The sequence below is a fragment of the Podarcis bocagei genome, assembly GCF_964188305.1.
Source record: "Podarcis bocagei genome assembly, chromosome: 4".
Taxonomy (NCBI): Eukaryota; Metazoa; Chordata; class Lepidosauria; order Squamata; family Lacertidae; genus Podarcis; species Podarcis bocagei.
Genome location: NC_138128.1, coordinates 4,078,903 through 4,105,350, shown reverse-complemented (window position 1 = coordinate 4,105,350; position 26,448 = coordinate 4,078,903). Strand labels below are relative to the sequence as shown.

The window sequence follows — 26,448 nt, the reverse complement described above, 5'->3', positions numbered from 1 at the left end:
AAGCAATGGCAAGATCTGCCAAGATGAGCAGCTTAGGATGCAAATCTCTGGCTCAGCCTGCATTAAGCCCCTAACCTTCACTCTGTTGAAAATACTTCTGCATAGTGTAACTTGCTCAGCTGACTGGGACAAGGTCCGAGTGGTCGGACCAGAGAATCCCTAAACCCATTCTTCGTCAAGTGACTTGTGGACATCAGTATTTTCAAGGCTTGCTTTCCCTCTGCCAAGGTCAGGCAGCAGCAGCAGCAAACCCACTTTATTGAAGAGGAGTTTGGATTTGATATCCCACCTTTCACTCCCCTTCAGGAGTCTCAAAGCGGCTAACAATCTCCTTTCCCTTCCTCCCCCACAACAAACACTCTGTGAGGTGAGTGGGGCTGAGAGACTTCAGAGAAGTGTGACTGGCCCAAGGTCACCCAGCAGCTGCATGTGGAGGAGCAGGGAATCGAACCCGGTTCCCCAGATTACGTGACTACCGCTCTTAACCACACCACACTGGCTCACAATTGCATCTGAATGTCACCCTCCAACAGGGATTCAACTCTGCATTAGCTTTGATAAAGCAATAACTGTATGATTCATACCCCCCCCCAAAGGCCTAAACCTGTAGGCTAACCCCTGCACAACCTTGCCCCTTAGCCTTTTCTCATGATGATCCTCCTTGGTTAGCTGTTCATTTTGGGAATTTACATGGGGTTAAAACATCAAAAGGCTTTTCACACTGGCCAGGCTTAAAACACGCTGCCTTCTCAATTGCTTTGGGTAGAGATGCTGGTATTCCTCTCTCCATGAAAGTTTGTATTTGCAATAGTCAGGAGGTGGGAACATGTTATTTTGCAGATTATTACCCCTTTAAAAAAGGGACGTGGGTGGCGCTGTGGGTTAAACCACAGAGCCTAGGACTTGCCAATCAGGTCGGCAGTTCGAATCCCCGCGACGGGTGAGCTCCCGTTGCTTGGTCCCTGCTCCTGCCAAACCTAGCAGTTCGAAAGCACGTCATGTGCAAGTAGATAAATAGGTACCACTCTGGCGGGAAGGTAAAGGGCGTTTCCGTGCGCTGCTCTGGTTCGCCAGAAGCGGCTTAGTCATGCTGGCCACATGACCCAGAAGCTGCACGCTGGCTCCCTCGGCCAGTAAAGCGAGATGAGTGCTGCAATCCCAGAGTCGGTCATGACTGGACCTAATGGTCAGGGGTACCTTTACCTTTATGAGAATAAGGGGACAGTTGAAAGCAGTAATGCTTATGGTATACCAGTCATTAGAACAACATTATTTGCATTTTTCTGGCACAGATCACGAGTTAAGATCATTGTGAAGAGTGGAGCGTTAAACATGTATTCCTGATTTAAGTACTAAGTTGGCCTTTGTTGAAGAATATGGAGCTGCAAAATTCATATCTAAGTACACACAAATGCAAACTTGTAACACTTTTATTTTTAAAAAGTCCAACAGCTTTAGAATAGATCCAAATGTATTAACTTCTCCAAAAAAAAATACCCAAAGGTAGAGTTTAAAGCATATTCTCCTTAAATACAAACTAGCTCTCTTGAGATGCATTGCATCAATGTTTTGCATCCATGTTGATGCAAAAGGGTTTTTTTTTAAGTACATCCTGGTAGAAACCAAACACAGGATGATCATAAGCATATTTATCTACTTCATTTCTAATGGACTTCAACAGAATCCCTACTAACCGAGTAAAAAACAACAACACAAAAGGAGGAGCTTTAATATTCCATTTTTCCCCATTGCAAAGGTATAGAAGGTATTTCAAATAATTAAAAACAGAAGATGATGAACATTAAATTGTCATGGAGGCATGACTACATAAAAACTGCTCTAAAGGCAGCCTTGCTACTGCCAAATATTTGTTTTGATCTCCACAATAAACTATTTTTTAAAAGAAATGTCAAAGAAAAACAAAGATCAAATTACATATATCAGGTTTCTGAGACTGAGCAAACCTGGCCTCCTTTTACCTAGGCGGTCCTCCCAACACACCCACTATGGACATTTTAAATCCAGGAAGTAGGAGCTGTCCTCACAGGCAATTATGTTGAAATCAAAATCCAGCGCACATGAAGTTTGTGTGTGTGTGTGTGTGTGGCGACACCACCACTTTTGATCCCTTGAAGCAACAGGAAGGTGCCTTGAACCTCACAATGCTCACCTGGTGGGTCTGCCACTAGGTATACGAGTCACAAAAGTGCCACATTTGTACAACACAACAGAGCGACAACCAAAATAACTGATCCGGTAACATTGAATGGTCATCAAAGCATCGTTTCAGCCGATGAATATCTGAAGCAAACTCACAGCTTTAAAAAAAAGAGGGGGGGGAATAGCTTGTATGCACCCTGTATGGTCCTTTCTCAAGGATGTGGACTAGGTTCCTGCTGTGGCCTCATGTGAGGCCCTTGTTCTATCACTTAAGGGGACGAGAATGCCCGCTACGCCTTTTCATCGCCAAGAAAAGCTGGATTCTTACTTGCTGCCTCGGATGCCAAACAATTTAGCTTCTAGTGCCAGATGAACTGCAGAGCTTGAGTGAAAGAAAGATCTGTGAGCCGAAGTAACGGAAAGGCAAGCAGCAGCAGCACTCAAGTGCTGTCCGCTGCAAACGTTTTAAGCGAATTTCGGCAGCCAGGGGCACAAAATGAAAAGACACAGCTTTGCAAGAGCAGGTGGAGCAAAGACTGACCCCTGCATTAATCACCACCTCTGTCGGCTGCTTAAGAAACCAAAATAAGAACAACTGGCTTTGCCCCCCCCCCCTCGTCCAGGAGCTTATGTGGACCCTTGCAGTCCAAACAACAGGGCGCTGTTTTCCAAGCAACACTGAATTTTCTCTTTTTATGGTCCACTATCATGTGAGGGTGTTCTCTTTTTAACTATTCAGAGTAGAAGCCGTCTTAAAACAAAATTCAGTTTATCAGTATCTTGACACAAAGTCCAACTTATTCTTCGGCCCACTGCTAGTTCAGTTCCTTCGAAAGATAGGGTTCCCCTGAAAAGGCCCTCTAGCCCACAGTCACGAAACGGCTGCCTTTGTTCTGGGAGAGCGCCGTTCTCTGCTCCTTCAGGATCCCAAAGCGCTCGTTGAGGGTCATGTTTGTCTGTGAACAAAGGAGGATGTAAATCAGTACAGCAGCCACCCATCAAGCAGGCCAAAATTATGGTGCCTGGTTAATATTTCAACCAGTTCCCCTAGCACATTTAACACACGTGCTAAGCTTCAACTACAGTGGGGAAAATTCAAGCCTTATCAGGAGAAACTGGCCACTCTCCAGGCACCCGGCTTGATCTCCTTATTGACCTCCCTGTCTGCGTTTCCCGGCAGGATACAGGCTAGGTCACGATCAGCGATCCTCCTCAACGTGAGAAGGACACACCACTCTTCCCTGCTCCCTGCTCCCCCCAGGCAGGGGAAAGAGATAGACAGAAATGTATTTACATGCCTTTATTTCTGTCTTTGCAGCATTACAGAGAAACGCGTCTGCTCTCTTCAAACTCCAACAGCAGAGAGACAAACTCCACCTCCTGTACTTCCTGTACAGGTCAAATTACACTCTGAGCTAAATCCGGTGCTCAGCACAGTGAATAGACTGTCCCTTTGTTCCCACGGTACAGTCCCAAACATTCCCATCATGTTTTGCTTTCCAGCCAGCTGCAGCTCGCTGCCGCATTGCTCCTTTTCCGTAACACGTGCTAAGCTTCAACTACAGTGGGGGACCTTGGAGAAGATACGGGTTGGTGGGTTAGGTGAGAAAACAGAAATTAAAGAGTAGTGTTCTAATTGTGTGGAGAGTCTGAAGGTGTTCGGAGCACTCACAAGCAGGGTTCGAAATTAGGAGGGCGCCAGGTGCATTTTGCACCTAAAGATTCTCCATTTGCGAGCACCTCCAAAAGTCTGGGTGCGGTTTTTTGCGCCTGGCTGACACCCAAGGATTACTGAAATGTATGTGCTTTGAAACCTCGAAATTTATGTTAAGGATAGACAATATGTTAAGGAGTTTAACATTAAAGAGTAGAGTGTTTTGAAAACTGAAGTATGGTACCAATATTTTTATAGTGAACACTAAACTAAACATGTATTAACCGTTTCTGCTAAAAATGTGATATTAACAATGTGTCACTTATGTGAACTGCATACGTATTAGTTCATGCTTATCAAAGTAATAAAAAGTGTTGCCAACGCCCCCAACCCCCAGTAGCAACTAGATGTTCTGCTTTCGAGCCCACAACCCAGGTCCTAGAAGCCATTTGGCCCCTAGCTCTTCCATCCCAGTTTCTAACACTGCTTGCAAGAAAGCGCAAAGAAGAACCCAGCAAGCAGCAGAGGAGACACCGCATTCCTATGCTTCGGGTCACTATCTGGAAGAACCAAACAGGCCCAATGGTCTCCTCCTCTTGACCCTGCAGGGCCTGACTGGCAGTTTGTTCAGCCTCTCTCCAACCAGGGGCTCCCAAGTGAGGGAACAGGGTTTTTTACTCCAATCCAGCTCCAAGGATTTTTTACTCCAATCCAGCTCCCACCAGTCCTCTGCATCCAGCCAGTCCAAGACAGGAACTCGGCTGCTCCGCAATTCCACGGCAAGATCCAAAGTCCAATAAAGAACCCATGGAGCCCGTTTTACTGTCAACAATGCACGCCCATTTTATCTGGAAGCAACCAACCTGCTTTCCGACACTGTTGATATCAAACTGCAGCGGGACCCCTTTGGGAATCTTCTTCTCTTCCGACTGGTCCTTCTTCAAGAGGAAGGGAGGCACGGGAGTGCTGGTCAGCCTTGGCTTCAAAGAACTGTGGGGAAAACACATGGCACACTGAACAGGGTCAACGGAAATGTCGATTTTCACCAAACTGTAAAAGCAGAGGAGACAAACACTACCTACTGCTTCCAAGCTAATAACAACACAGCAAGCACGGGGGTGGACCTGGGTGATGAACACAGTTTCTCACCAGCCATGTACTTTTCCTTAGCTCCCACCACTATTCCCATCAACCAGGAGATTCCAGCGCAAGACGAAGCTACTTTTACTCACATGGGGGATGGGACTGCGCCAGGATTGTCAATGGATACAGTCAAAATCCCTCCATTTGTAGTGGATGTTCGCCATCTGTTTGGGAAAGCACAAGACCCAGTTGACCCAGTAAATCCTCTGCTAATATTACATAGTTTTTCTATCCTGCCTTTCATCCAACACAGGAACACAGTGTGTCTCATAACATAAACTACACGAAATTGAATATACACATACTATAAGCACAAATTGGAGCCATAAAATAATAACCTCCAGAATCAGCATCAATTTTAAAGACCCAAAGGCTTGGAGGAACATTTAGTTTTAAACTTGTACCTAGAATCATAGAATCCTAGAGTTGGAAGAGACCACAAGGGCCATCGAGTCCAACCCCCTGCCAAGCAGGAAACACCATCAGAGCACTCCTGGCATATGGTTGTCAAGCCTCTGCTTAAAGACCTCCAAAGTAGGAAACTCCACCACACTCCTTGGCAGCAAATTCCACTGTCAAACAGCTCTTACTGTCAGGATAGTCCTAAATGTGGAAGATGGTCAAAAATCATTCAAAACAGTTTCCATAAGCTATATAAGCACTCATTTCTCACTAGCTGATGTTTTAACTATGGGTCATAACGTAAACTTTATGATCCCAGGTAAAGCAGGATGAGGAAATCTGTGGCCCTCCAATGTTGCTGGACTCCCATCAGCCCCAACCAGCATGGCCAATGAGCAGGGCATGATGGGAGTTGTAGTTCAGCAACACCTGGAGGGCCAAAGGTTCCCAAGGACTGAGCTAAAGGGTGTTCTGAAAAGACCAGCTGTACAGGCAGTTTGCTTCAAATTCCCACTTTAGATAAATTCGTTGATAGTGCAAAAGGTCAGACTTAGATAAGCAACAGCCTTTTTTTATAGGCTACTTGCATTCCTGGCTGCCTTAACCAATCCACCCTGGGCTCAGATGCGGGCACCCTTTTCAGGAGCTCAGCAGTTTGCCTGAAGCTGTACCAGCAAAGGCCTGAGCAATTTTCCCTTTGCTCGAGGTTGCTCCTTGAGACAACATTTGACAACAGCTGGCCTAGCATGTAGGGCTTTCCTTACCCAACAGCCAGACCACCAATGCTAGGACACCAGTTTCTAAAAGCAGAGTGATTTTCAAAAGAATGGGTTTTAAAAAGGATTAGACAAATTCAATGAGTTAAGGCTGCATAGCTGTCAACCGTCCCTTATTTGGCGAGAAACTCCCTTATAATAATAATAATAAATTTTATTTATATCCCGCCCTCCCCAGCCGAAGCCGGGCTCAGGGCGGCTAACAACACTAAAATAGTGCAACATTATAAAAACATCATAAGAATTAATTAAAATCAAAATTGATGGCAACCATAAACTAAAGTATTGTAAAGATTGCCAAAGGAGGGAGTCAGGCTGTGCCCTAACCAAAGGCCTGGTGGAACAGCTCTGTCTTGCAGGCCCTGCGGAAAGATGTCAAGTCCTGCAGGGCCCTTGTCTCTTGTGACAGAGCGTTCCACCAGGTTGGAGCCGCAGCCGAAAAAGCCCTGGCTCTAGTTGAGGCCAGCCTAACCTCTCTGTGGCCTGGGACCTTCAAGATGTTTTTATTTGAGGACCGTAAGTTTCTCTGTGGGGCATACCAGGAGAGGCGGTCCCGTAGATACGAGGGTCCTAGGCCGTGTAGGGCTTTGAAGGTTAAAACCAGCACCTTAAACCTGATCCTGTACTCCACCGGGAGCCAGTGCAGCTGGTATAGCACCGGATGAATGTGATCCCGCAGCGAAGACCCCGTAAGGAGTCTCGCTGCGGCATTCTGCACCCGCTGGAGTTTCTGGGTCAGTCTCAAGGGCAGCCCCACGTAGAGCGAGTTACAATAATCCAGTCTGGAGGTGACCGTCGCGTGGATCACAGTGGCTAGGTCAGGGCGAGAGAGGTAAGGAGCCAACTGCTTAGCTTGGCGGAGATGAAAAAATGCCGCCTTTGTTATAGCTGCAATCTGCGCCTCCATGGAGAGGGAGGTATCGAAGATTACACCCAAACTCTTAACAGACGGTGCTGGCACTAATTGCACCCCCACAAGAGATGGGAGTTGCCCCCTCAATCCCATATCGTCCCGTCCCAGCCAGAGGACCTCTGTCTTCGAAGGATTTAACTTCAACTGGCTCCCACGTAACCATCTAGCCACAGCTTCCAAGCATCTGATCAGTGTGTCTGGGGCCGAGTCAGGATGGCCATCCATCAACAGATAGAGTTGGGTGTCATCAGCATACTGATGGCAGCCCAGCCCAAAACTCCGGACAAGCTGGGCGAGGGGGCGCATAAAGATGTTAAAAAGCATCGGGGAGAGAATCGCACCCTGAGGCACTCCACACACCAAGGAGTGGCGGGATGACAGTTCCCCCCCAAGCGCCACCCTCTGTCCCCGACCAGAGAGAAACGAGCGCAGCCATTGAAGGACTGTGCCCTGGATCCCCACGTCGGCGAGGCGGTGGTCCAGAAGTTCGTGATCGACCATGTCGAAAGCTGCTGACAGATCTAGAAGAATCAGAAGCCCCGACCCGCCTCGATCCAGCTGTCTACGAAGATCATCTGTTAGGGCGACCAGAGCCGTCTCGGTCCCATGACCAGCGCGGAAGCCGGACTGGAATGGATCCAGAGCCGATGTTTCATCCAGAAACCTACCAAGCTGTTCAGCAACCGCTCTCTCAATCACCTTACCCAGGAATGGAAGATTCGAAACTGGGCGGTAATTGGATAGATCTAAGGGATCTAATGATGTTTTCTTTAAGAGCGGACGCACCACTGCCTCCTTCAGTTCCCCTGGGAATGTCCCGGTGCCAAGGGACAAATTGATGATATCCCCCAGGGGGGCCCACACCTCGTCTGGACACGCTCTAATCAGCCAAGACGGGCACGGGTCGAGAGGACAAGTGGTGGGTTTTCCAGCTCGGAGGAATCTGTCCACATCGGCTGGGGATATCCGGTCAAAGTGGTCCAATACTGGACCCGAGGAAAGTCGAGGGGCCTCCAGTTCCTTTATTGTATCCAAATTGGCAGGGAGGTCATGGCGGAGCGACAGGACCTTCTCCGCAAAAAGCTCGCAAATGCCTCACAGCTGTGTGTCGAATTGTTATTTAAATTTGGCTGTCCTTCGAGGGACGTTAAAGACCGAATTATACTAAATAATTGTGCCGGGCGAGAGCTAGCGGATGCAATGGAGGCCGAGAAGTAGGACTTCTTAGCGGCCTTCACTGCCATCTTGTAGGTTTTCATAAAAACCCTATAAGATGTTCTTGAGGCTCCGTCACGGGCACCCCGCCATACTCGCTCTAGCCGTCTGAGGTCCCGCTTCATTTTCCGGAGCTCCTCAGTAAACCAGGGAGCCCGGTTTCTGCGGGGTCGCAGAGGGCGCTTAGGTGCGATCTCATTGATGGCTGCCAGGAGCTGGGTATTCCAGCCCTCAACAAGCTCAGTCAATGAGTCGCCAGGGGGAGAAAGGTCCCGCAAGGCTTGACGGAATCTATCAGGGTCCATCAGCCTCCGCGGGCGAGCCCAAATCGGCTCACCACCTAAGCAGGGTGGGGGTGGAACATCAATCCTGGCTTTCAGAGCGTAGTGATCAGACCATGGCACCTTCATCGAAGGAAACATGATCACATCTATACCGACGCCAAAGATCAGATCCAGCGTGTGGCCTGCTTGATGTGTGGGGCCCGAAACAAACTGGGAGAGCCCTAGTGTCGCCATGGAAGACACCAGGTCCAGAGCCTGTGAGGAGGGAGTGGCATCGGCATGGATGTTGAAGTCCCCCAATACCAATAGGTTAGGGAACTCCAAGGCCCAGCTGGCCACCGCCTCCAGCAGGCCCGACAGGGTGGCTGCTGGTGCGCTAGGTGGCCGGTACACCAGCCAGACAGCCAAGCTCACCTCGGAGCCCCACACTAGGCCAACACATTCAATGCCGGGGATCGATGGCGGTGGTAGAGCCCTGAAAGAACAATCTTCCCGGATTAATAGTGCCGTGTCCCACTGCTGTCCCTTACTGATGATGTCCCTTAAATTTCCCGGGTTTCAAAGGAAGCAGCTCCTCTCCCTCCCTCCCTTCCTGCCGGCCAGGGAGGAGGGAGGCTCCAACTGTGTTGCTTGGCTGCTCGGCCCGCCCCCCCCCCGGCCTCCTCTCACCAGCCTCGGCCCCCGGGAGCTCCTCCCCACCGGGACTGGCAGGAGCCTCGGGCCCTTCCACCACCATCCTCCTCGCAGCCGCCGAACTAGGCGTCTCTGCCTGGGGCCTCCACTCTGCCCATCGCCGCTGCTCCCGCTCCCGCTAGGCCGTACTGTGGCAGTGCCACTGGAGGACCCGAATGAGATGGGCAGCCTGTCATGGTCTATGAATTGATGAGAAGCCTTGAGAGGAGAGCGAGGGTAACCATGGAGAAAGCAGTTCAGAGAGAGGAGGAGGTGGAGGCGCAGGCAGGTGTTCCAAGGGCTACAAGGGAAGGACCGCAAGCGCTTCTCCCATAGATTTGTAGTGGTAGACTAGCATAGATGGTCTGATCTGCGGGTTTACTCTGGGCGCTATTCCCCCCCCCTTCCTCCCGCCCCGCCTGATGGAACTGAGAGCTGCAGATGGAGCACGAGAGAAAAGATACAGAACTGCAGCAGCATCTTCGTAGCTTGGACTTCGTTTTGCATGAAAAGTGGTTGCTGCTTGTAGTTATTTAACTGCAGTGTTTCATCGGCTGGTGTCTTGAGCAGCAACCTCTGGAAACGAAGGGCTAAAAACCGGCGCTGCTCTCCCAAATTATCTGGTCCCTTTTAACTTCACATTTTAGCTGGTTGACTAAAATCCCTTATTTTGGCTGCTGGTCCCTTATTTTCAAGGCTGCTGGCCCCTTATTTTCAAATCTAGAAGTTGACAGCTATGAGGCTGATGATGGCGACTAGCCATGATGACTATGTTCTCCCTTCTCTGTTGGAGGCGCCCTGCGTCTGAATGCCAGCTGCTGTGAATCACAAGCCGGGGTGTGTACTCAGATCCTACTTGCATGCTTCCCATTGGGGCATCTGCTTGGCCACTGTGAGAACAGGATGCTGGACTAGATGGGCCACTGGCCTGGTCCAGTGAGCTCTTACACTTCTTTCAAAAAGGTTGCAATTCTGCACAGTCTGTTCCTGTGTGGGAGGCCGCTGTCCCTAAACACACGCATGGGCACATCCTTCAGAGCACTTGGGGACTCTCCTTTTCTGGAAGAAGCTCCTGTTTCCTCTTAGCAAACAAGTCCAAAAAGGAAGGTAGCTTCATCCAGAATGCAGAAGTAGCCACAGCAAAAAGTCCCCTGTTTTATAAGAAAACAAATTAGACTGCAATTTTAAGCTACCAACCATTTGAGTGAAAGAGGCTGGTTGGTAGTCAAGATCAGCAGGAGTTCAGAAACCTTCAGGCTGAGTTTGGTGGCACTGCTCAGCTTATGGTAAGGCTTTCAACAGTGGAATGGGGTAGGAAGCATTTTTTTTGGTGATTTCCCCCTAACTCCTGCAGCTTCCCACCCCCCCCCCCCCATAAATCTGCTCTATGGGTTTGGGGGATCTTCCAGAGCAGATGGTGCATCACTGAAATTACTTCCCTCCCTTTTCTTCTTCTGCCATCAGAAGAAACACTGTTTGATACAACCGCTTCCACATTCTCTACCTACTGACAACTGCCTCCTGCTTCCTTCCCCTTCTTCTTCTGTTGCCTGTCCTGTGGCAAGTGATACATTGTAAGCTCCTAGGGGCAGGGACCTGCTCACTTGTACACCACAAAGCACAATGAAACTACTGATTTCAAAATGGCATTGATTTTTTTATTTCTTAACATTACTCCACAAGGATGGGTATGAGGCATCTAGTTAACAGATACATACCAGTTACTGAGCAAAAAACTGCCCATTAAACTCTGGACTACTGGTATTCTTATTCTTATTCCCCACCCATCTAGCTGGTTCTCTCCAGCTGCTCTGGGCTGCTTTCAGCACATATTCTACAGATCCGAGAACAGTCAGAGAAGAAAACGGCATTAAAGACCTCTGCTTTCTACAATGCCCAACCAACCAAGTTTCCTCCTTACAAACGCTCTGTTTCTCACTGCCAGCAGCCCGGTCCCAACCTTCATTCAACATTTGGGGATGAGTAGCATACTGTCTGGGCGGGACACGGGTGGCGCTGTGGTGCAAACCACAGAGCCTAGGGCTTGCCGATCAGAAGGTCGGTGGTTCAAATCCCCGCGACAGAATGAGCTCCCGTTGCTCAGTCCCTGCTCCTGCCAACCTAGCAGTTCGAAAGCACGTCAAAGTGCAAGTAGATAAATAGGTACCGCTCCGGCGGGAAGGTAAACGGTGTTTCCGTGCGCTGCTCTGGTTTTGCCAGAAGCAGCTTAGTCATGCTGGCCACATGACCCGGAAAAACTGTCTGCGGACAAACGTCGGCTCCCTCGGCCAGTAAAGCGAGATGAGCGCCGCAACCCTAGAGTCGTTCGCGACTGGACTTGACTGTCAGGGGTCCTTTACCTTTTTTTAGCATACTGTCTGATCTTATGCATGCTTCAGAAATTCAATGGGGCTGCTCCCAAGTAAAAGTGTATGGAGGACATCTACAAAACCTTCCCCACTTGGAAAGCAAGTGGCAGGCATACAACAGTTTCATTTTCAGAACTGGTGACATACCATATTATGACAGCGTGTTCAGAATATGAGACCATCCCTGATTTACACTGGAAGCCCACCCTTTCTGAAGCTCCCTGCCACCACTGTAGCAGACCACTGCTCCTGCCTCCCAGCTCAGCAACACCCCAAGGCCACCTCCCAAATCAGACATACACCCAGTGCCCTCGATACGCCCCATGAATATTTGGTTGCAGGGGCCAACGGTGGTCTAAAAAGCCACAGTCTCAACACACATGCACTACTGCCTCCACAACTGCTCTGCCAAATAAACTGGAACACTTACGGGCGAGTTCTGTTTGTGACCTGGCCGCTTAGGTCATCTTCTGGATGGACTTGGGCCTGCACCTGCCGGAGGAGGAAAGAAAATACCGGTAGAGAAAATGAGAAAGCTGAAGATGTTTTTTGGTGGGGAGGGAAGACTTATTCAGGAGACAACTATAGACTTAGTCTAGGTCACTGGAATCTGACCAACACATTCCAACAGGGTTGGGGTTTCTGGGTGTGAGTGTTTCTACAGAGATTCATAAAGGGATTTGCATGACAAACAGGCATTTACGAAGCTTGTTGGCACTGTGACATGACGGGTTACGTCTCTTTTTTGTGATTTTGAATTTTATTGTTATTCACATTTTTATACTGTATTTTATACTACTTTTATAAATAAGTGTTTTAAATTTGTTGTTAGCCGCCTTGAGCCTGGTTTTTGAACCGGGAAGGGCGGGGTATAAATAAAAAATTATTATTATTATTATTATTATTATTATTATTATTATTATTATTAGGATTTAACCAATTTGTTAGCCATTTTGAATACAAATAGCAAAAACTGCAATATAAAGATTTCAAAATAAAACGACACGCAAAACATACAGATACAGAACGAACACTCAAAGAGGCTTAGTGGACCCCAAAAGTCAGTCGACTGGTGGGAGATTCCCCTCCCTCCACTCCATCCCATTCTGAAATGCTGCTTCTTCAAGTGTCACCTACACTCTGCCCCCAAACCTGGCTAGTAGGGCATGTCATTTTAGGGGGTGAAACTTAATTTTGCTAATTACTTGGGTGAGCGATCTTAAAAATACGTTTTTGTTTGTGAGGAATTCAAATTTGCTATTATTTTGTGACTGGACAACATTTAGCTTGGTAAACCTATGTTTGATTAAAAAGTACAAGAAGCTGCTCTTGGAAAAAACAAATAAATTTAAATTTACCTTCTGAAAATATCAGATAACGCTTAAATACTACTACTACTGCATAAAATAACTGCAAGTACTGTACTTGGCAATCATTTTTATTTATTTCTATGCAATTTCACACACATTTTACTTACCACACAAGACTATATACTGATTTAACCAAAATATTTTTTAAATTTCCAAGTCATGTTACAACTTTTTAGCACCCCTCAGTTTTGGAATTTGAAAGCTGGAAAAAATCAACATGCCCAACTGGCCAGCATCAGCCACTGTGGGTCCCACCTTCTGCAAGCCAGCAGGACTGGCTTCCTCCCTGCCTCTTGCTCTTTCCAGCCATGTATATATAGCATGGGGACATGGGTGGCGCTGTGAGTTAAACCACAGAGCCTAGGACTTGCCGATCAGAAGGTCGGTGGTTCAAATCCCCGCGACGGGGTGAGCTCCCGTTGCTCAGTCCCTGCTCCTGCCAACCTAGCAGTTCGAAAGCACATCAAAGTGCAAGTAGATAAATAGGTACCAGTCCAGTGGGAAGGTAAACGGCGTTTCTATGCACTGCTCTGGTTCGCCAGAAGCAGCTTAGTCATGCTGGCCACATGACCCGGAAGCTGTACACCAGCTCCCTCGGCCAGTAAAGCGAGATGAGCACCGCAACCCCAGAGTTGGCCACGACTGGACCTAATGGTCAGGGGTCCCTTTACCTTTATCTATAAGTAGCTAAGCTGTGTGTCTGGTAACTCACTCCCTAAGATGCTCTCCCGCCCCAAAACTGTTTTGAGCCTCCCCACCTTCGTTCTCCCTGCCTGAACTGCCTCTTCAAACCACTCACGTTCCCCTGCATGTGACCCCCTGCCTCACTTGACAATTCTCCAGCTTTGTTCCAAGCGGGCAGGCTGAGAAACACTTGTGCTCCCTTCAACAGCCCACTCCTGTTGCAAACTTATCTGGCGTTCCAGAGAACTCAGAGTCTTTCGCTGACTGCAGAAACGAGACGTACTCCAATTTGTACTCCTTTTTTTGGCTCAGAACGTTTGTTAAACTGCGAGCCGTGTCTATGCACGCCCTGCACTCTCCAAGTTTGCATCCACAAAGAGTGTGAAAGTTTGGTCCTGGTACTGTATCTCTGGCATTCCATCACGCCTTTAGGCTGAAGAAGGCTCTGGGATGGATTTCTTCAATAAACACACCACTGTGATCTTGGTATACAGCTTTACTCGGTCAGAACAACAGCGGCTGCTGGGGAACCCACAAAAGTAGAGTGTGCAGGCCAATAAATTACACAGGCTTCTATAGAGGCATTTCCTAGCCTGGCTTCACACAAGCATAGAAATCAAGTCACAATCTCTGGGGAGAAGTATGTCTGCATTATCATCAGAGCTGGATGCCTGATTCATCGAGAACAGGGCTTCTGCTCTCTATCAAACTAGCTCATGGCCGAGTTTTTCCTGCACCGATGCTTTTAATACAGCCATCGGAAGGCTCAGTCACGATAAATAGCACACAGGCACATACGCAACTCTTTTAGTGCCAATGACCGAAACCTTATGATCTAATGAAAAGTAGCATCTGAAGGAGAATATGGCTATATATAAAACACACAACTTTAGCCAAGTTTTCTTCAAACTCTATCCAGATGGTCAGATTATGTCGAAGAGAGAGGTGCAGGGGAAGAGAACAGCACTCTCGCTCTGCCTCCTACAGTACCTTCAGGCCCCTCTTAAAAAGGAAAGTGGCTTGGCGTGCGTCTTTCTGCTGGTAGAGCTTATTCCCGATCCGGGCAGAAGGAGACTGTACATTGGTTCTGTAAAACATCCACAAAGAATCGTCAGCACCATTGATGTTACAGGGTGACGCAACCAGGACAGGCAAGTGCCGTGCCCCGAGGAGATCACAATCTAAAGAAGGGATGGGATGCATTATGTTCCAGGAAACTTTCCAAGGGCCCTATGCCAGCGGTGGGAGGATCAGGAACAAAAGCAGATGGAGAGCAAGCAATGCTCATTTCCTCACATGCCACTCCCCATCCTCCATTTTTCTAGGCAAGGGAGCAGCACAGTTAGAGTTCGAGCCAAAGGCAGGCAAAGCACTCAAGGCACATGCAGAGCAGACCACAAGACCTTTGCAAATGGCATATGGCTCTCACCTTCTGTTTAACAAAGTAGGCCTCCTGAGAATGGCTCCTTGCTTTCTCTGCAACTCAGATTGTCTTTGGACGGTGGTCTTCCTTTTCAAAACCGAGTAGTCCCGCTGTATGTTCTTCAGGAAGAGATATGTTAAAAAATTAGGTCCACGCATTTCCAGCAGTGTTAGTCTGTTGCAGCAAAAACCCCAAGACGTTCAGAAGCTGCTTTACTAATAGCACAATCCTAACCATGTCCACTCAGAAGCAAGCACTGTAGAAATTAATGGTCCTTCCTCCCAGGTGTGCAGGATTAGGACTGCAGCCTCTGTGTGATATTCAACTAGGGTAGAGCCATTACGTTCACTGACTGCAACAGGTCTACTCAGAGTATGGACAAATGCTAACTCTCATCCAAAAACTGTCTCTGCCACCCAATGAATTACGAATTGTTTCGGACTCTATCTGCCATGCTGGCTGGGGCTGATGGGAGCTGTAATCCAACATCTGAAAGGTACCAGGTTCTCTGTTTCATTAATATATTTATACCCTACCTTTCTTTGAGATGGCTCACAACGCAAACACAATTAAATTTAAAAACCCTGCAATATCCAAACAGAGCAGCAAAACAAGGGGTAACTTAAAACAGGAGCAATAAAGTTAGCGAAAAATGCCACCTTCTCCCCTGCCAGCCTACCCCTTCCCCAATATCTGAGAGGGTCCTTCTCTGTGTCACAAGTATGGTGGATGTTAAGCAGATCGGGGCCAGAGAAAGAGCCTTCTCTGTGGTGGCGCCTGAACTGCTTATGCCCCACACATACCTATGGCCCTTCATGTGTATATACACATTTCATAAGGCCTGCTAGAAGTTTTCTCCAGTTGCATTTAGGACATCTCGGCTCTCCATCTGGGCCACTGAAACCTCATTATTTTGAGCAAGGCACCTTTCATAGATAACAAATGGGCGTCTGGATATAGGACTTCTCAAAAAGTCTCTTCTGTTTTGGATGGGGTGAAGTGCAGTCAATGCATCTTTGTGCCTTTATGTTTAGCCACTCAATGTGCTGTTTCTCTATACTGGGGTGAAGTACGGAAGTTTGTTTCATCTGCCTTTCGAAAATCTGCTTCTGGCCAGCAGAGCTGCTTTAGCATCTCAATCTGCAGATCATCTGCTACTAATCTGCTGCCAGGCATGTTGGTTTGGCTGCGACTTTTTACTATTTGTAAACCTCATAAGCTTCCTTGACAAGTGCGGGACGGCATGGTCAGAGTCCAAAAATAAAAGTGTCGCGTGACACATACTATGTGAACGCTTCTCCAAGAGCTCACAAAAGCCGAGGAAAGTTAAAGTCATGCTTAAGTCACCCTTGTAAGTTAGTCCGAAAGAATTGCTAGGGCACAAGGTTGCTTTTTCTAGCCCATCTATTCACGCTTGCCATATTACTCATTGGTTGCCTACAACTTAGAGAACACAGAAATGTCCTGCCTCCCCAACTCCACCTGCCAGGGCAAGGGTCAGAACAACACTAGCCCACCAGAGGTGAAATTAGTGGGGACACAACACAGGGCCTTTCTGACCACACAGCAGCCTGGGTTGTTTTTTTTTTGGGGGGGTGTCCTGCTTTTGCTTTGCATTTTTCATTACTTCCTTCTTTCTATTGGATTTTTAATGTTATTTGTTTTGCTGTTTGGCATATGATTGTTTTAAGGCACCTCCGGGGTCCCCTACAGTGCCACGTGTGCCAGAAGCAGCTTAGTCATGCTGGCCACATGACCCGGAAAAACTGTCTGCGGACAAACGTCGGCTCCCTCGGCCAGTAAAGCGAGATGAGCGCCGCAACCCTAGAGTCGTTCGCGACTGGACTTGACTGTCAGGGGTCCTTTACCTTTTTTTAGCATACTGTCTGATCTTATGCATGCTTCAGAAATTCAATGGGGCTGCTCCCAAGTAAAAGTGTATGGAGGACATCTACAAAACCTTCCCCCCTTGGAAAGCAAGCGGCAGGCATACAACAGTTTCATTTTCAGAACTGGTGACATACCATATTATGACAGCGTGTTCAGAATATGAGACCATCCCTGATTTACACTGGAAGCCCACCCTTTCTGAAGCTCCCTGCCACCACTGCAGCAGGCCACTGCTCCTGCCTCCCAGCTCAGCAACACACCAAGGCCACCTCCCAAATCAGACAGACATCCAGTGCCCTCAATACGCCCCATGAATATTTGGTTGCAGGGGCCAACGGTGGTCTAAAAAGCCACAGTCTCAACACACATGCATTACTGCCACCACAACTGCTCTGCCAAATAAACTGGAATAACTGCCAAACAAACAGTGCCATGTGTGGCTGGGAACCCCTCTGGTTTCCTGCAGTCTAATCAGGAAGTGAATCTGGGGAGAAGTGCCCCACTCAGATAGCCCCTTCCCAATTACAACTTACTGCCAGCAGAGCAAGTGGACCACCCAATGTGATGATCCCCTCCCCCCTCCAGGAAAGGAAACTGGCTCTCACCTTTGCCCCTCTGGATTTCCTTTGGCTCAGAAAAAACCTCCATCATAGTTTGGTGCAAACCACACACTTTCAGTTGGAAAGAGTAGTCACTTGCCTCAGAGTGTTACTGGAGGTGAGAGCACCTCTGCCCATAGAATACATGGAATGGGACCCAATGCAGCTGCTCCATTCATGGATGAAGCCTTGCGCTCTCGGAAAAGGCGGTGCTGAGAGTGAAGGAATTCCACCAGATCCCACCTCAAGGCAGAGGCATTCTTACACTGCTGCCCAGAAAAAAGATGGGTACGTTTTTGCCCCAAAGCCCCCACACATACCTTTTCACTGAGAGGCGATCTGTTGAGGGGGCTGATGCCTTTGTGAGAGCCCAAGGCTTTCCTTGCCGCTAGCCCGGTTTTGACTCCATAGGGAGGCCTCTTTCCAGCCACCCGTTTTCTGCGTCCTAAACGGTTCTTTCCAAAACCTGAAATGGCATAAATAGGAGACAAAAAGTGAGCCAGTGGCACAGAAGCAAGTAAGCATGCCTCGGTCAAGACTAGCGAAGGAGCACCGGCAGAGCTTTTAAAAATATATTTGGGGGAGGGATTCCCCTTCCATATTTATTTTAGAAAAAAATCTGGGAGGAAATTAATAAAAACCCTTGTTTTCTTAGCAGATCTAAACTTGTATGCATATCCAGGAGCAAGTCAGCATATGGAAATCATTGCCACAGAGGTCTGTGGCTCCCTAGCAAAGATACTTGAAGAGGATAAATTGACACACAGGGGAACAGCTCCATCCACATCTCATAGCAACAACACCAAAAAACACGGCTTTCATTATCAAAGGGATTCCATTCCCCAATACCAGATGCTGGGGCTTAACACCAAAGGAGGATTATGTCTCAAGTCTTGCCGGTAAACCTTTGTAAAACATCTGGCTGGCTGCTGCAAGTATCAAAAATATTGAAAAAAATAACTTGGGTTGACAGTGCATCACAATTCTTATACAGGGATGGGAGGCAGAGCCATTTCGTAAATTCAGCAACAAGACAAACTCCATCGGGGTCCTCCTGATCCCACACTGTTTCTAATCCAGTTCATCATTTTAATAACTTCTATTTAACTTGAAAAACTGGTGCGTGGGTCTGGTTTTTTCCTCCTCCCTAACCATCCCTTTTTTGTTTTGTGTTGTGTCGGGCAGATTGTAAGCCCGCAGGCAAGAGACTGTCTTGTTTTAACTGATGGTGACTAAGTCACTCTGGAAGACCCTGGCTGAAAGACAGGGTAAAAATGTTCCAAAAAACACTTTACTCTTTTAAAAGGGCAAAATGCATTATGTATTACTTAGCACATAAACCTGTACAGGCTGTTCTACTTTTGAGTATATATTAAGGAAAATATTATTTATCACCTGCCTTTAAAAAAAGGCAGGTCTCAAACAACCTTGACATTTTACTGTCCCGATACAAAATATGTCCCCGGTGTTTCAGAAAAAAAGCGAGCAAAATAACCTACCTGTGTACTCCTGGATTCCCCATTTGGTTCTCCTCATCCGGAATTGCCGCTTGCCAGCCTGTTGAAGCCCCCTCTTCATTCTGGGAGAATACTGCTTCCTCTCTTCTTTCTTATTCAGTTTAATTATATCATCTGCAAAACACATAGCGAGAATTTAAGTATTGAACACTTCTCACTGTGGGGGACCAAAACAGGAACCCATGCATGATTTGTTATTTTTAAAAAGCCTCAGGTTTTCACTTAAGTAAACTCTTAAGTTTGTTAAGTAAACTCCCGGAATAGATCTGTAAACCTTTAGAAACTTTTCTGGAATTGAGAACCTTTCTGGAATTGTGTAATGGGATTAATTGAGTCCTTGTCTTCAGCCAGCCTCCCTCCCTTGTTTCAATAGGGGCCTGGGTCTGCCACACGTCTCTGTAGAGAGCCATGTGCATAGATGGTGCTATATACATACATTATCCCTGCCAAATAGCTCAGTCGGTAGAGCACAAGACTCTTGCTCTCAGGGTTATAGGTTCAAGCCCCATGTTGGTCAAAAGATTTCTGCATTGCAGGGGGATGGGCTAGATGACCCTCGTGGTCCCTTCCAACTCTACTATTCTATGATTCTATACATACAAAATTAGGCTTAGCTGCAATGTAGCATCCACTGCCATGTATGATGCTTGTGGGAAAGCCCAATCTCTCCATCTGAGGAGTGGCCACAGTACAGTGACGGCACACGCTCCTTGCATGCAGAAATTCCCAGGTTCAACATCTGGCATCTCACAGGTAGAGGAAGATGCTCTTCTGGGGACCTGAGAGCTGTTGCCAGTCAAGTGTGGTCCAGATGGTCAGCAACCTGACAATGAAAGGCTGCTTCATATGTCTTGTAATCCCTGCTCTTCACACCTGCTCTTTTTAAAATGGGGTTAGGTGAGTTTAGCCCAGTGTATCGCCCAGAGTGCTACACAGCCAGATAGCACTCTGAAAATTGCATTTATCACATATTTGTGATAAACTGAACTCCTTTTAGAAGGCTGCTTCAATCCCATGAGATTTACACACGGCGTACACTGCAGAATCTATAGGGTGACACAATAGAATCTTATATTTCTTCCATTTGAGGCCGTCCTGAATCCTCATTTGCCTTGAAAGTGCTGAAGGTTGCAGGACAGCAATCTAACAGCAAATAAATAAAAATCTTTGCAAAAGCATGGCCATTAAAATTTAAACCAAGAGCCCTTCCACATCTCTGAACATATATTGCACCTACAAGCACTAAGATAATGAATTCTGTCAGTAATTCAGAATGCCCCAGTTTTCTTTTCGCAAGAGTTGCTATAATTCATTCAGCACCATTACATCATCCCTAAACACATTGTTAGCCTGCATTTGATTCAACTTCAAAATGAGAAACTGACTCCCAAAGTTCAGGAGTCGTCGCCATCATTGCAATCACTTCTACAGTGAAACTGCTGTGTAACAGCATCATTCTTACAACAATCCTGCAAAGAGGAACAGTCTAGCGAACGTGTCCAAGGGGATTCAGCAAATTCGCATCTAAGTCAAATTTGAAGCCAGCAAGCACACATAACCTGACTGCTCCCAAAGCCAATACTTTCCTTGCCCCATAAATATCCCCCCACCAAAAAAAAAAAATATTCAGGGAGACTAGCTCCACCCTCAGCCCCCAAGACAAATACACATCTCCCAAGAGAACTCATTGGCTCTCTCACTAAGGTCATTTTGCACTACTAGACATGCTCTCTAAACTGTAGACCAGCTGAACATATCACACTGCAGGAGGAAGCCTCTGACTGGTATACTATCGGCACAAAGTTTGTTTCAGAAGGTACAGAGCATTCCAGCGGATGTTGCTACACACAGCAACCCAAGTTGCAAGGGCAGAATTTCAGATTAACTCGTCTTGAGGAGTAAGGAATCAAACACAGCAGTGACACTTCTTACGATGCTTTTGCTGGTAGTCTGCAGTTTGTGTTCGGTGGTCAACCAAAGATGGGTGTGGCTAAAGTGAAGGGCCATTGGAAATGACCTTTCTGCCTTGACCTCCTCTAACAAAATGATTTACTGTATCTATGCAAATCCTTCTTGCCAGCGAGATCATGAGGATCCAGAAAGTTCAGACTGACGAACCAAGAAGTCTGGATGCAATAATGGGAATAAAGTAAAATGATAGGTAAATGAGAAGGCCAGAAGGCTGGCTTTTTGCACATAAAAGCCTCTACATGTAGCTCAGGGGAAAGCTTCCTCCATCAACCAGAAATTCTATAGAAATGTAAAGGTAAAAAAGGTAAAGGACCCCTGGTGATGGACGCAAGACATCTGCAGGTAAGACAGAATGACGCATCAGGAATCTGTTGCCATAGTCATTGTCCTTGATAGGTAAATCTATTCAGGAGGACCATCCACAAAGGAAACCTTCCAGATGGGTCATCCTTGTTTACATGCCCAAATCCACCTTTTAGCAGAACCTTCCCTATTACATCACTGAGGTCTTCTTCTCCAGAAACTCCTCCCCTATGACCAAGCACACCTACCTGAATTTTACCCTATCCACTCTCATTCCCTCATTTTGACCCCTTCTCATTGGTCATCATGCCAACTCACCTAAAACACACTTATTAAAGTTCAGGCTCCTTGACCACCTTCTACAATGCTGTCTGAAGTTTCCCCTCTGCTCTCTCTTCCTCTGAGCAACCATTCTGCACACACCAGGAACATCTTTAAACTTCAGAACTAAGGCTTGGTGAAGGGTCTATGCCCGTGATCCTATTTTACTAATAAAGATCTGAACTCACTGCATAGACTCCTGAGCTCAATGCCTGGGTCCCATCTCTTCTATCACCTACAAACACAACATTTCAGGAGCAACTATCTCCACTTTCAGAGCTATTCCCCCTTTAGAATAGAACTCTCTATTTCTTTAACTGAGAAGTGTGGTTGTGTTAGAACTATAAATGTATGCTGCTGCATTTTATTACAAATAACACATTTAATGCTTTATAAGAAATTCTTTTGTGTAATTTTTGTGAAGGCACTCAGAAACTTCAGAGGGTTTGGATACACATGTAAGGCAGTGCTTGGTTCTACGTCAGCTAAAAGTCCCCACTGGTGCAAGTTTCACATTCCCAAGTCCACGTGTCTTTCAGCATCCCCATCCCCACCCTGCACCTCCTGTTAACACACTTTACAGCATGAAACACATCCTGAAAAACCAGGATATGGACATTAGCAAAGTAATCCTATGAATCCAGTTACAGATAGGTAGCCATGTTGGTCTGCCATAGTCAAAATAAAAAAATTCCTTCCAGTAGCACCTTAAAGACCAACTAAGTTAGTTCTTGGTAAGAGCTTTCGTGTGCATGCACACTTCTTCAGATACACTGAAAAATGCACACGAAAGCTCATACCAAGAACTAACTTAGTTGGTCTTTAAGGTGCTACTGGAAGGAATTTTTTTATTAATCCTATGAAGTGAGAGGGACACTGGTCTGACCCTGCACAGCTTCTTGCTGCAGAACAAGAGACTGTGCCGTGATGGAATATAATCACACGTCAGCAACTTGTTGAACAGGACACTACAGCCAGCGATGATGCCGTATTTTAAAGGCATCTTCCGCTTTTAGTTCTAGGTCAGCAGAGGTGGAACATCAACTCAATGCACTTATGCAACTCCCCTAATATATAATAATAAAATCACAGCAACAAATCTGCAGATTTGCATGCATCATTAAAAGATTTACGGTTAGGATGGTCAATGGAGATATCTCATTATATACAAAAATATACAGTTGTATCATACATACATAGTATATCACAGATCGCCTTCCCTGGTGCCCACAGGGTTTCCTGTGCCCGCTGGAATTACGCTTGTAAGAAGCATTCTCCTGCAGCCAAAGGAGAAGGTTGTGGGTTCTGTGTGCTTGGTTTACAATGTGTATGTGTGTTTGTGTCCATGTGGTACCCGTGACAGTTTCTCCAGTTTGCCAATATGCTCTCAGGAAAAGCTTGATAATCCCTTCCTTATGTATTAGTTACAGTAAGAGAGTCTATGTAGGCGAAGAAGTCATCAACTTGGACGTACTTGGTCAGGAGACTTGCAACCCAAGGTCAGGCATCGTGTTGTTGATACTGTTCCTTGAAGAAGCAGATCTACAGTGTTGGATATCCAGGTGGTTTATAGCAAGGGCTGCTTTTAACCAGACTTGGCTGATGTCCCAGCAGCAGCCTTACCTGGAGAACTCAAACCTGACCTCGGTAATCCATGCCCTGGTTCTTCCAGGCTGGACTGCTATAATGTTCTTTATGTGGGTCTGCCTTTAAAGACAATCCAGGAAGTTCAATTGCTTGCTGATTACTATCAACAATTTAAGAGACTCCCATCATTTTCATTGGCTGTTTCTTTCTATCCAGGCCCAATTTTGATTTTAAAGTGCAGGCTACAAGCTTCAAGCAGGTGTTTCCAGGAAGCCTATAAATCTATAATTATTAATCATACAAATGGGGCATTTAAGGTGCCAGCCTTCACCCAGTTCCTCCCTCCAGCAAATGTCACTCAGATTTTATTATTCTTATTTATTATGCTTAAAGGGCTGCCCATCAATAAGTAATTACTGGGCAAGAAACAAACAAATCTATATTAAAAAATACAATATATGTGCCACGAAGCCTTTGGCACACACCCTTAAGCACACAGCTACAAAATAAGCACATTCTCTTCTTACACGCAACACCATCTCCTCCTCCTCTTGTCTGTGTTGATTTACAGATTTTAAGTGCCTGATGATAGAGATCTGTCTTCTTATACTTTCAACAGCGGCACATACGTAGAAAGCCAGTGTGGAGCAGTGGTTAGCTTGTTGGCCTAGGACCTGGGAGACCAGGGTTCAAACGCTTGCTTGGCCATCAAGCTCAGTGGGTGACTTCTCAGCCCAACCTACCTCTCATGGTGGTTGTTGTGGGGATCAGGAGAGGCGGGGGACAGCCATGTACACCACTTTGAGCTTCTTGGAGGAAAAGGTAGGATATACATGCAATTAAAAGTACTAATGATAGCAATAGATGGCACTTTCTAATCTACCTCCTCCTCATAGCAGCAGCAGCAGAAACCTATTCAAAAGCATATTACAGTATTCTAAATATTAGATTTCTGCATTACAAAAAGGTTGGGCTACATGACCCTTGGGGGTCATCAATTCTATGAAAGTGCATTTCCTCATACGAAAGTCCCCAGGCTCTGAGATCTTTGGGGGGAGGCCGTTCTCTCCATCCTGCCACCCCCACAGGCACTCTTGGTGGGGACTTGGGAGAGGGGTGGCTGCTCCCAAACAACTTTGGAACTCCCTGCCTAGAGAAGCTAGACTGGCTCCCTCCCAGCAGGTGAAGACCTTCTGGTTTCAACAGGCTTTGGGGAACCGACTGCTTTTCATGGAAGTGCTGGTGCTGTGCTGTTTTTATTGTAACCATCCATTGTGTTTTTAATAGATCTCATTTATTACACAGAGGTACATACATACAGTGGTACCTCTGGATGCGAACAGGATCCGTTCCGGAGCCCCGTTTGTATCCTGAAGCGAATGCAACCCGCATCTGCGCAGGTTGCGATTCGCCGCGTCTGTGCATGCGCTTGATGTCATACTGAGTGTCTGCGCATGCGCAAGCGGCAAAACCCGGAAGTAATGCATTCTGTTACTTCCAGGTCGCTGCTCAACCCAAAAACGCTCAACCCGAAGCTACTTTAACCAGATATATGAGTGTATATTGTTTGGACTACTGCAATGCGCTCTATGTGGGGCTACCTTTGAAGGTGAACCGGAAACTACAATTAATCCAGAATATGGCAGCTAGACTGCTGACTGGGAGCGGCTGTGAAGACCATATAACACCGGTCTTGAAAGACCTACACTGGCTCCCAGTATGTTTCTGAGCACAATTCAAAGTGTTTGTGCTGACCTATAAAGCCCTAAACGGCCTCGGTCCAGTATACCCGAAGGAGCGTCTCCACCCCCATCGTTCAGCCCGGACACTGAGGTCCAGCGCCGAGGGCCTTCTGGCGGTTCCCTCATTGCGAGAAGTGAGGTTACAGGGAACCAGGCAGAGGGCCTTCTCGGTGGTGGCACCTGCCCTGTGGAACGCCCTCCCACCAGATGTTAAAGAGAAAAATAACTACCAAACTTTTAGAAGACATCTAAAGGCAGCCCTGTTTAGGGAAGCTTTTAACGTTTAATAGGTTATTGTATTTTAGTGTTTTGTTGGAAGCCGCCCAGAGTGGCTGGGGAAACCCAGCCAGATGGGCGGGGTATAAATAATAAATTATTATTATTATTATTCAATTAACTTTCAATCGTTTTTCTCAACTCGCTTTTCTGGTTTTTAAGCTGCTTTTATTTTTACCGGAGTCCCTGCCAGGAGGAAAAGGCAGGGTACCAATAAATACCAATGCTACCGGTTCTGCTCCTGCAGCAGGAGGTTCCCCCGATCTTCCCCGGCGCTGCCTCTCAGCCCCCCCCCCCCCACGTCACCTGCCGCGGCCCCCAAGGTTCGCTCCCTAACTCCTTAGGCTCTCCCAACTGCCTCCCCCCTTCTTTGCTCCCTTTGGTTCGGCCCCCTCTTCTTCTCCTCCTCCCCCCTCCCAAGAGAGCACACATGGTTCGGTCCGAGCATCCCTCGCTCGGCTCCCCGCTCCCAAGCCCCGCCCCCATTTTGCCCCCCCCCGTCCCGCCGCCGCCGCCCACTTGACCGGCCTCCCTCACCCAGCGACATGTCGATTTTCTCCAGCGTCTCGCTGCTGACGCTCCTCAGCGGGGCTCCGCCAGCGCCGAAGCCGCTCATGGCCGCCGCTCCCAAAACACAAGACCGAGAGCGAGGAAAGCAGCACCACAGAAGCTCCTCGCTCTCTCTCCCCCTTCTGGGCATGCGCCGGGCGCGCTGGACGCATGCGCCACGCTCGCGCTCTCCTCCCGCGTGACGGAACCCAACGCCCCCTCCGGGCGCGAGAGCCGATTATGGGGCGGGGTCCGCCTTCGCCCGTTGCTGCGCTTGCGCGAGCCGAGCGCCTTCGGCGACGCTCCGGGGAGTACCGTAGTTCGCCGAGCTGAGCGCATAGGAGGAGGTACCGTAATGCGCTCTGCGGCGCTTCGCAATATAAAACCTAGCAAGCAACGAAAGCCTAAAGAGATAAGAACAAGTTAAAAGCAAAAGATCAAAACAAATACAAGATGGGTGACACCTGGCTTGAGAGCAGTACATGTGAAAAGGATCTAGGAGTCTTGGTTGACCACAAACTTGACATGAGCCAACAGTGTGACGCGGCAGCTAAAAAAGCCAATGCAATTCTGGGCTGCATCAATAGTATAGCATCTAGATCAAGGGAAATAATAGTGCCACTGTATT

The 26,448-nt window shown here is 47.4% G+C and overlaps 2 protein-coding genes across 2 annotated transcripts in view; one reads left to right on the top strand and one right to left on the bottom strand.

Moving 5' to 3' along the window:
* RUBCN (rubicon autophagy regulator) overlaps positions 1-26,448 on the top strand; it is a 189,492-nt gene that overhangs the window by 113,022 nt on the left and 50,022 nt on the right. The window lies entirely within an intron of this gene.
* On the bottom strand, positions 1,415-25,985 carry FYTTD1 (forty-two-three domain containing 1). Its single transcript, XM_081190603.1, has 9 exons — positions 25,809-25,985; positions 19,054-19,185; positions 17,875-18,020; positions 15,072-15,184; positions 14,633-14,729; positions 12,019-12,080; positions 5,047-5,121; positions 4,678-4,804; positions 1,415-3,116 (listed from the first exon to the last, which is right to left on the bottom strand). Exons 1-9 carry the CDS (start codon positions 25,969-25,971, stop codon positions 3,021-3,023), a joined length of 1,011 nt encoding a protein of 336 aa, XP_081046729.1. The 5' UTR covers positions 25,972-25,985; the 3' UTR covers positions 1,415-3,020.